The following is an 11,616-nucleotide window of genomic DNA, read 5'->3' as shown; positions in this document are numbered from 1 at the left end:
CCGCCATCCTTCGCCGTATCCATTTCGTCATGTTGTGCTCTCTCCCTCTCTCTCCTCCAGGCCCTGGCCGGTGAGATAGTTGTGGAGGTGCACGAGGTCAAGCAGCAGCTGATGAAGAGGAGGAGGAGGTTGAGGCAGGCCGGCGCTGTTGCGGCTAAAGGCAACCCTTCAGCCAAGTCCATGATCAAAGCCAAGTCCATCGCTGCCTCCATCCTCAATATGTCGGAGAACGATCTGGCGGACATAATGGACTCGGACCAGGTATGTAAGGCCGAGGGACGGCCAGGCTAACTTGGTTTACATCACCTCTAAATGAGGGTGTAGCGCAGGGGTCACCAACGCGGTGCCCGCGGGCACCAGGTAGCCCGTAAGGACCAGATGAGTAGCCCGCTGGCCTGTTCTAAAAATAGCTCAAATAGCAGCACTTACCAGTGAGCTGCCTCTATTTTTTAAATTGTATTTATTTACTAGCAAGCTGGTCTCGCTTTGCCCGACATTTTTAATTCTAAGAGAGACAAAACTCAAAAAGAATTTGAAAATCCAAGAAAATATTTTAAAGACTTGGTCTTCACTTGTTTAAATAAATTCATACATTTTTTTACTTTGCTTCTTATAACTTTCAGAAAGACAATTTTAGAGAAAAAATACAACCTTAAAAATGATTTTAGGATTTTTAAACACATATACCTTTTTACCTTTTAAATTCCTTCCTCTTCTTTCCTGACAATTTAAATCAATGTTCAAGTAAATTTATTTTTTTTATTGTAAAGAATAATAAATACATTTTAATTTAATTTTCTGTTTTTTCGACGAAGAATATTTGTGAAATATTTCTTCAAACTCATTATGATTAAAATTCAAAAAAATGATTCTGGAAAATCTGTAGAATCAAATTTAAATCTTATTTCAAAGTCTTTTGAATTTCTTTTAAAATTTTTGTTCTGGAAAATCTACAAGAAATAATGATTTGTCTTTGTTAGAAATATAGCTTGGTCCAATTTGTTATATATTCTAACAAAGTGTAGATTGGATTTTAACCTATTTAATCAAAATTCTAAAATTATTTTAATCAGGAAAAATTACTAATGATGTTCCATAAATTCTTTTTTTTAAGTTTTTCTCTTTTTTTCGGTTGAATTTTGAATTTTAAAGAGTCGAAATTGAAGATAAACTATGTTTCAAAAGTTAATTGTCATTTTTTTTGTGTTTTCTCTTTTAAACCGTTCAATTAAGTGTAAATATCATTAATTATTAATAATAACATAGAGTTAAAGGTAAATTGAGCAAATTGGCTATTTCTGGCAATTAATTGAAGTGTGTATCAAACTGGTAGCCCTTCGCTTTAATCACTACCCAAGAAGTAGGTCTTGCTTTCAAAAAGGTTGGCCTACACTGCAAAAAGTGCAATCTAAGTAAGATGAAATATGTCAAATAAGGGTGATATTTGCTTATTTTCTGTCTGATAAGATCATTCTTCTCACTAAGCAGATTTGATGTTAGAGTGTTTTACTTGTTTTAACTGTTTTGCTCCTAAATGATCTCAGTAAGATATTCCAGCTTGTTGCTAGAACAGGGGTGTCAAAGTCAAATACAGAGTGGGCCACAATTTAAAAGTGAACAAAGCTGCGGGCCAAAGTTGAACAAAGTAACCTTTAACGTCCTCTACCAGCTATCCTAACGTCCGCTTCTAACATCGTTCAGACCCAGTCACAAGATATGTGCTGCTTCTGTACGCACACACGAGCGAATGCGACGCATACTTCATCAACAGCCATACAGGTCACACTGAGGGTGCCAGTATAAAAAACTTTAACACTGTTACAAATATACGCCACACTGTGAACCCACACCAAACAAGAATGACAAACACATTTCGGGAGAACATCCGCACCATAACACAACATAAACACATCAGAACAAATACCCAGAATCCTTGGCAGCACTGACTCTTCCGGGACGCTACAAAATACACTCCCCCCCCCCCACACACACACACACCTTGTAGCGTCCCGGAAGAGTTAGTGCTGCAAAGGGTTCTGGTTTGGTGTGGATTCACAGTGTGGCGTATATTTGTAACAGTGTTAAAGTTTTTTATTCGGCTACCCTCAGTGTAACCTGTATCGCTGTTGATGAAGTATATTTTTCAACATATTGAGCAAAAAGGTCTCTTTTTTTTTTTTCCCAACCAAAAAAGTACACTTGTTATTAGTGAGAATATACTTATTTTAAGCTATTTTTGGGTTCATTGAAGTTAGCTCATTTGACTTGTTTTGGAAAGTCTTGACAAGCCAAATTTTCTTGATCTATTGGCAGATAATTTTGCTTAGTTCAAATAAAATACCCCTCGTTTCTGTATTTTTTTTCCTTGTTTTTGAACACCGACTTTTTGCAGTGTACCTGCGACTTATTGTGCTGTTAACCCTACTGAAAGTTTGCATCAAATAAAACAGTCGACGTGTTGCTTTTGGGCAACTTCTTCTTCGTCAGCGGCGTACAGTAACCTCAGACTATCCTTTGGGAGTACAAACTGTCGATTTGGCGTTGGTGTGAAGAATAAGTTGTGAGTTCATCTCTTGTTGTTTAGCCTCACTTGCAGCTCTTTGCTTGGGGTCGACCTCGACTTATTGATGGATAAACAGACGTGGGCAAGGGAAACTTTTATGAAGACGAATCATATTAATTAGGACGCTGTAGTCCACGCTTGCTCTGCGTTTAAAGGCGGTGTTAATGCGCTACATCAAAAGCAACTTCATCACTCGTCTACTCCATAGGCTTTATCTGCCCTTTACACAGGATGCGGGATATTGGTAAATGGAATATACTTGTATAGATGTATATATTACAGGGAGGGGAAGTCAAACTGGTTTTCATTGAGGGCCAGTGTTGGGTTAGTTACTGAAAACCAGTAACTAGTTACAGTTACTAGTTATTTTATTTCAAAAGTAATGCGTTACTGTGAAAAGTAACTATTTAGTTACTTATACACTACCGTTCAAAAGTTTGGGGTCACATATAAATGTCCTTATTTTTGAAGGAAAAGCACTGTACTTTTCAATGAAGATAACTTTAAACTAGTCTTAACTTGAAAGAAATACACTCTATACATTGCTAATGTGCTAAATGACTATTCTAGCTGCAAATGTCTGCTTTTTGGTGCAATATCTACATAGGTGTATAGAGGCCCATTTCCAGCAACTATCACTCCAGTGTTCTAATGGTACAATGTGTTTGCTCATTGGCTCAGAAGGCTAATTGATGATTAGAAAAGCCTTGTGCAATCATGTTCACACATCTGAAAACACTTTAGCTCGTTACAGAAGCTACAAAACTGACCTTCCTTTGAGCAGATTGAGTTTCTGGAGCATCACATTTGTGGGGTCAATTAAACGCTCAAAATGGCCAGAAAAAGAGAACTTTCATCTGAAACTCGACAGTCTATTCTTGTTCTTAGAAATGAAGGCTATTCCACTAAATTGTTTGGGTGACCCCAAACTTTTGAACGGTAGTGTGTGTGTATATATATATATATATATATATATATATATATATATATATATATATATATATATATATATATATATATATATATATGTGTGTGTGTATATATATATATATATATATATATATGTGTGTATATATATATATATATATATATATACACACATATATATATATATATATATATGTGTGTATATATATATATATATATATATATATATATATACATACATACATACATACATACATACATACATACATACATACATACATATATATATATATATATATATATATATATATATATATATATATATATATATATATATATATATATATATATATATGTATATGTGTGTGTGTGTGTGTGTACAATAGGAATTTTCACGATTCTCGATACCATGATAAAGAAAAAAAATGATTAACTGAACCCATGTACTTTTCAATTCGGCTGTAAAAAGTATTTAGGATCACTGTGCGTCAGCCTCATTTTGCACCATCAGCTGCCAAGAGGTAACTATACATTCAAAGAACAACAGCAGAGTTCTATAACTTCCAAGCATACCAAAACAAACTTATAACTATGGTCATAAAAATTAACAAAAGTCAACTACTTTACATTCTAAAAAGAACAGTAGAGGTGGAGCCTTCAAGTATATAAAACAAACAGTATTGTATTGTTGTAATATTCTTTGAATATGGTGGTAGCTTCAGATCATCATGTAATTTGAAATGTAATAGCCTAATAAAAAGGTTAAAACTTATATTTAAATGCAAATCTTTGTGTTTTTATTCGTTATTAGCATCAACATTTCAGCTTTTTTGTCTATTTTTCGCTGTTTATTTTGTATTTTATTTCTACACTTTGCCACCGGGGCAGCACTGTGGAACGTGCATGTGCCTCACAACACGAAGATCTTGGGTTCGATCATATAATGTACTACAAACAATTGCAGTAGTTTTATGAAGTCCATCCATCCATTTTCTACCGCTTGTCCCGTTCGGGGTCATGTAACAATAATGCACAGCATTTATCTTAGAGAGTGGACTTCTAGGATATCTCCTTCCTGCTGCTTCTCCGTAAACACACCATCAGCAGCTTTTTCATATTTTCATGGATAAATGTCCGCAGTTTTTGTATTATTTTAAGATTCATCGCTAAGTAGAATCACAGCCGACCCGGACATTGGAAAGTTGTCTTGCCGTTTGAGAAGTGTTGTATCCCAAATAGCTGCAATGGCTTTCTCTTAAGGTATTCATGTGTGATTTCCACAAGCGTCTGTACATGTAGAAGAAGGAGAAACACGGGCATGTCTGGGTGACTCGCCTCCATATTTCCAGTGGTTAGCTCCGAGTTACGAAACCGCGTTATTATCAAGCTGGCTGTGGCGCCTTCTTTCTGACGTCACTTCCTCTCCGAACTCAGTTTGTAAACGATCAATGAGTCCATACAAAGCTAAGAACCGGAGATTCAAGAAATACACGGCGCACTTACCTGTGTAAATAATTGTCCAAGGAGGGGGACCTTAAACGCTGATTTAGTGTGGCTAAAACGGGGCTTAGGCTAAATAATTATTCGTTTAAGGGGTTATCCGGCTTAGTGTAGACCAGGGGTCACCAACCTTTTTGAAAGCAAGAGCTACTTCTTGGGTAGTGATTAATGCGAAGGGCTACCAGTTTGATACACACTTAAATAAATTGCCAGAAATAGCCAATTTGCTCAATTTACCTTTAAGTCTATGTTATTATTAATAATGAATGATATTTAGACTTAATTGAACGGTTTAAAAGAGGAGAAAACACGAAAAAAATGACAATTAAATTTTGAAACATAGTTTATCTTCAATTTCGACTCTTTAAAATTCAAAATTCAACCGAAAAAAAGGAGACAAAACCTAGCTAATTCAAATCTTTTTGAAAAAATTAAAAAAAGAATTTATGGAACATCATTAGTAATTTTTCCTGATTAAGATTAATTTTAGAATTTTGATGACATGTTTTAAATAGGTTAAAATCCAATCTACACTTTGTTAGAATATATAACAAATTGGACCAAGCTATATTTCTAACAAAGACTAATCATTATTTCTTCTAGATTTTCCAGAACAAAAATTTTAAAAGAAATTCAAAAGACTTTGAAATAAGATTTAAATGTGATTCTACAGATTTTCTAGATTTGCCAGAATATTTTTTTTCAATTTTAATCATAATAAGTTTGAAGAAATATTTCACAAATATTCTTCGTCGAAAAAACAGAAGCTAAAATGAAGAATTAAATTAAAATGTATTTATTATTCTTTACAATAAAAAAATATAAATTACTTGAACATTGATTTAAATTGTCAGGAAAGAAGAGGAAGGAATTTAAAAGGTAAAAAGGTATATGTGTTTAAAAATCCTGAAATCATTTTTAAGGTTGTATTTTTTCTCTAAAATTGTCTTTCTGAAAGTTATAAGAAGCAAAGTAAAAAAATTAATGAATTTATTTAAACAAGTGAAGACCAAGTCTTTAAATATTTTCTTGGATTTTCAAATTCTATTTGAGTTTTGTCTCTCTTAGAATTAAAAATGTCGGGCAAAGCGAGACCAGCTTGCTGGTAAATAAATAAAATTTAAAAAAATAGAGGCAGCTCACTGGTAAGTGCTGCTATTTGAGCTATTTTTAGAACAGGCCAGCGGGCTACTCATCTGGTCCTTACGGGCTACCTGGTGCCCGCGGGCACCGCGTTGCTGACCCCTGGTGTAGACATAGCCTAAGTATACAGCACCAAGTAAGTACTATTCTTTTCAATTCTTGCTGAGACTTTCAGTCTTTTTGTCCAAGCTGGACAAGTCTTCCTCCGCCATAAATCATGAGCCCAGCAGAGTCGTCAATTAGCAGATCTATGTTGCAATCAACCTCAGGTCCCCGGAGACTTCCTCCTCCTAGTCGTCCTCTGTCAAGAGATGAGAGTGGGCCGCCGTGCACTTACTCACACTTGAAACCAATTTGATCCCACTTCGCGGCTCGACTTCACTCTTAACAAAATGTCCTCCACTCATCACAACTGATGGCTTTGTAATCCTGACCGTTTGTTTCTAGCCAGCTTTAATTGTTGACATAACCGTACATTTATTTCAGGTTGATCAGCCGTGAGCAGATGTTAACTCCATCAAAAATGTCCACAACAACATCCAATCAGAGTCGACCTTTTCCCGCTACAAGTTACTGCAGAAGTAAAAAGATTACCACATTTTTCGGACTATAAGGCGCACTTAAAATCCTTTCATTTTCTCAAAACTCGACGTTGCGCCTTATAACCCAGTGCGCCTAATGTACGGAATAGTTTTGGTTGCGCTTACCGACCGCGAAGCTATTTTATTTGGGAAATGGTGAAATTATAAGTGTGACCAGTAGATGGCAGCCACACACAAGAGATACACTACCGTTCAAAAGTTTGGGGTCACCCAAACAATTTAGTGGAATAGCCTTCATTTCTAATAACAAGAATAGACTGTCGAGTTTCAGATGAAAGTTCTCTTTTTCTGGCCATTTTGAGCGTTTAATTGACCCCACAAATGTGATGCTCCAGAAAGTCAATCTGCTCAAAGGAAGGTCAGTTTTGTAGCTTCTGTAACGAGCTAAAGTGTTTTCAGATGTGATTGCACAAGGGTTTTCTAATCATCAATTAGCCTTCTGAGCCAATGAGCAAACACATTGTACCATTAGAACACTGGAGTGATAGTTGCTGGAAATGGGCCTCTATACACCTATGTAGATATTGCACCAAAAAGCAGACATTTGCAGCTAGAATAGTCATTTAGCACATTAGCAATGTATAGAGTGTATTTCTTTCAAGTTAAGACTAGTTTAAAGTTATCTTCATTGAAAAGTACAGTGCTTTTCCTTCAAAAATAAGGACATTTACATGTGACCCCAAACTTTTGAACGCTAGTGTATGTGTGGACTGCAATATGATGGCAGTCACAAATAAGAGATATGTGTTGACTGCAATATGACTCAAGTAGGGCTGCAACTAACGATTAATTGGATAATCGATTAATCTGTCGATTATTACTTCGATTAATAATCGGATAAAAGAGACAAACCACATTTCTATCCTTTCCAGCATTTTACAGTTGATATTCTAGTTTCAAGCATGTTTTACTCAATATAGCTCATCAAATCTCAGCAACAAGCTGTAATATCTTACTGACATCATTTAGGAGCAAAACACTTAAAACAAGTAAAACACTCTAACATCAAATCTGCTTAGTGAGAAGAATGATCTTATCAGACAGAAAATAAGCAAATATCACCCTTATTTGACATATTTCATCTTACTTAGATTTCACTTTTTGCAGTGCACTCATTGGCAGTGCACCTTATAATCCGGTGCGTCCTGTGGTCCGGAAAATACGGTAATAGACCAAAACAGAATGACTGGACTTGGAGCTAAACACGCAGCTGAAGGCAGTAAAGTAAATGTTAGCCTTGACTTGGAGCCGCCGGTGAAGTTGGCCAATAAAAACACGTTGTCTATTGTGGATGCGACCACCGATGCTGTCTTCGTTTTGTAAAGTAATGATAAATTGACAGTTTCTAATACACTTCATAGTCAGCACTGCAAAAAGTGAAATCTAAGTAAGATGAAATATGTCAAATAAGGCTGATATTTGCTTATTTTCTGTCTGATAAGATCATTCTTCTCACTAAGCAGATTTGATGTTAGAGTGTTTTACTTGTTTGAAGTGTTTTGCTCCTAAATGATGTCAGTAAGATATTACAGCTTGTTGCTGAGATTTGATGAGCTATATTGAGTAAAACATGCTTGAAACTAGAATATCAACTGTTGTGTCATCAACACTCACAAGTAGAAAACTACTTTTTCAAAGTCATCATTTCTTATTTCAAGTATGAAAAAAAAAAATCATGATGCCGAGCACATATCATTATGTCAAGATAATTACAATATTTTTCAACATAATGAGCAAAAAGGCCTAATTTTTTTTTCCTACCAAGAAAAGTGCACTTGTTATTAGTGAGAATATACTTATTTTAAGCTATTTTTGGGTTCATTGAGGTTAGCTAATTTTACCTGTTTTGGAAAGTCTTGACAAGCCGAATTTTCTTGTTGTATTGGCAGATAATTTTGCTTAGTTCAAATAAAATACCCCTCATTTTTGTATTTTTTTTCTTGTTTTTGAACACTGACTTTTTGCAGTGTGCTGTCTTCGTTTTGTTAAGTAATGATAAATTGACAGTTTCTACACTGCAAAAACTGCCATCTAAGTAAGATGAAAAATGTCAAATAAGGGTGATATTTGCTTATTTTCTGTCTGATAAGATCATTCTTCTCACTAAGCAGATTTGATGTTAGTGTTTTACTTGTTTTAAGTGTTTTGCTCCTAAATGATGTCAGTAAGATATTACAGCTTGTTGCTGAGATTTGATGAGCTATATTGAGTAAAACATGCTTGAAACTAGAATATCAACTGTTGTGTCATCAACACTCACAAGTAGAAAACTACTTTTTTAAAGTCATCATTTCTTATTTCAAGCATGAAAATAAAAAATCATGACTTTGACACAATTGTGTCTCATAATTAAAACAGATGACAGCCAAATGGACTTTGCTGTTTTATTTTCAATGAAACAATAGAAAACACGTACTCATATAGTAGTACAGTTGGCACAGTACAGTAAACTGACAGTTAATATTTAAACATTTAATATTTCAAACAATTTTGAACAGAAATAGTTCATGCACATTCAGATAAATTCTTCAAAATTACAATAAAAAAATGTTTGGCCGGGGGCCGGGCTGTATATATGCGCACTAATTGACTGAAAGAGCACGCACTTGGCGCGATGATGTCATGTTATTCATGGAAAAATGCATTTTTAGACCATATGATTTGCCTGAGCGGCTAGGAGACCCCGAGAGTAACAAGTGCTTGCCTTGTTGCCTTTCCAATAAGAACAATGAATTAGTTACTTTTTTAAAGTAGTCATTTCTTATTTGAAGCATGAAATAAAAAATATATTTACGAATATTTTTCAACATATTGAGAAAAAATGTCTCATTTTTTTTTCTACCAAGAAAAGTACAGCTGTTATTAGTGAGAATATACTTAATTTAAGGTTTTTATTATTTTATTTTATTTGACTTGTTTTGGAAAGTCTTGACAAGCCAAATTTTCTTATTCTATTGGCAGATAATTTTGCTTAGTTCAAGTACAATACCCCTCATTTTTGTATTTTTTTTAAAAATTGTTTTTATTGACTTTTTGCAGGGTAATACTTTTAATAGTCAGATTGTTCGGTACGGAGAGGCAAACTTCACACAGAAAAGCCCAAAAAAGGGCTTGAACCCAGATCTCCAGACCTTTGCAGCCCACATGCTATGTCTTAGTTGGCGGAGATATTTCTGCACAATTGATCGTCCCTTGCAGGTCTTTTCCTGAATGGACACATGGAAAGTGTGAGTGATATTAATTGGTTGTTCAAAGCTCATAAACTATCAAACATCTAAGCTATAGCCCGTTAAGATGTCAACACATAACATCAGTGGTATGCGCGTATGAAGAAGTAGTCCACGGTGCAGTCTCCCACACATACTGCCTATATGTCCGTTCCATAGCATGCAGCAAAGGTTCAGAGCGGGGCCAAGCCGCTCCGGGCCGTGCGGAGGATGGAGCGGATTGCTCTCGTAGCCAGATCACCTCTTGACTCGGTGTACGTTTGAAGACCACCCTCTCTCGACTGCTCATTTACTCTCTCGCCTTCTCGGTAACTGCGAGCGCCAAGGTGCTAATTAGGCACGGCTGGAATGATCACTCAGGCTCACACCTGTGTGCTTCCAGGAAGCTGATGGAAGAGCACAGGTGTGAGGAGGATACGTAGTGTTGTCTGCTCAAATTGACATTTGGCCAAAATACGAGGTGGTAGGGTTGCACGGTATACCGGTATTAGTATAGTACCGCGATAATAATTACTCATTTTCGGTACTATACCGCCTGTGAAGCGTACCGGTCGCGTGCCTGCGTCGTCGTCACGTCATGTCATTGCTGGTTTTACGAGCAGAGGAGCATGTTCGGCAGCGCACAATCACAGAGTACTTACAAGCGGACACAGTGTGTGGACAGAAAAGGGAGAACGGACGCATTTTGGCTTAAAAACTAACGAAAAAGGTGAAGTTATAACACTGAAACACCCTCAGGAAGAGGTGCTTTAAGACATGGCTAGCAAGCTAGCTAGCGGCTAACAACCATCCGCGGTCGGCAGTGTTTTAGCTACGTCTAAATCACTAATCCTGGTCTCCATGGCGACAAATAAAGTAAGTTTCTTACAAGTATCATCCCTGCAGGACGAGGAATAGCTAAACATGCTTCACTACACACCGTAGCTCACCGGCGTCAAAATGTAAACAAACGCCATTGGTGGATCTACACTTGACATCCACTGTAATAATATCAAGTACAGTCATGTATCTAGTCGATACTACTATGATTACGTCGATATTTTTTGGCATCACAACATCTTTCGTTTTTTTTAAATATACACTACCATTCAAAAGTTTGGGGTCACATATAAATGTCCTTATTTTTGAAGGAAAAGCACTGTACTTTTCAATGAAGATAACTTTAAACTAGTCTTAACTTTACAGAAATACACTCTATACATTGCTAATGTGGTAAATGACTATTCTAGCTGCAAATGTCTGCTTTTTGGTGCAATATCTACATAGGTGTATAGAGGCCCATTTCCAGCAACTATCACTCCAGTGTTCTAATGGTACAATGTGTTTGCTCATTGGCTCAGAAGGCTAATTGATGATTAGAAAACCCTTGTGCAATCATGTTCACACATCTGAAAACACTTTAGCTCGTTACAGAAGCTACAAAACTGACCTTCCTTTGAGCAGATTGACTTTCTGGAGCATCACATTTGTGGGCTCAATTAAACGCTCAAAATGGCCAGAAAAAGAGAACTTTCATCTGAAACTCCACAGTCTATTCTTGTTCTTACAAATGAAGGCTATTCCACTAAATTGTTTGGGTGACCCCAAACTTTTGAACGGTAGTGTATATTATGTTTATAAAGTCAGGAAATATGTCCCTGGACACATGAGGACT

General features: G+C 36.1%; 1 protein-coding gene across 1 annotated transcript in view; it reads left to right on the top strand.

Moving 5' to 3' along the window:
* Positions 1-11,616, top strand: part of LOC133639869 (centlein-like) — a 124,031-nt gene that overhangs the window by 54,227 nt on the left and 58,188 nt on the right. The window contains exon 9 of the mRNA XM_062033533.1: positions 61-261. Coding sequence (XP_061889517.1) covers positions 61-261 — 201 coding nt within the window. The remainder of the gene's footprint in view (positions 1-60; positions 262-11,616) is intronic.

The sequence above is a fragment of the Entelurus aequoreus genome, linkage group LG22 (genome assembly GCF_033978785.1).
Source record: "Entelurus aequoreus isolate RoL-2023_Sb linkage group LG22, RoL_Eaeq_v1.1, whole genome shotgun sequence".
In the NCBI taxonomy this organism is placed as follows: domain Eukaryota; kingdom Metazoa; phylum Chordata; class Actinopteri; order Syngnathiformes; family Syngnathidae; genus Entelurus; species Entelurus aequoreus.
Note: the sequence above shows the minus strand (reverse complement) of the source record. Positions and strands in the feature narration are given on the sequence as shown.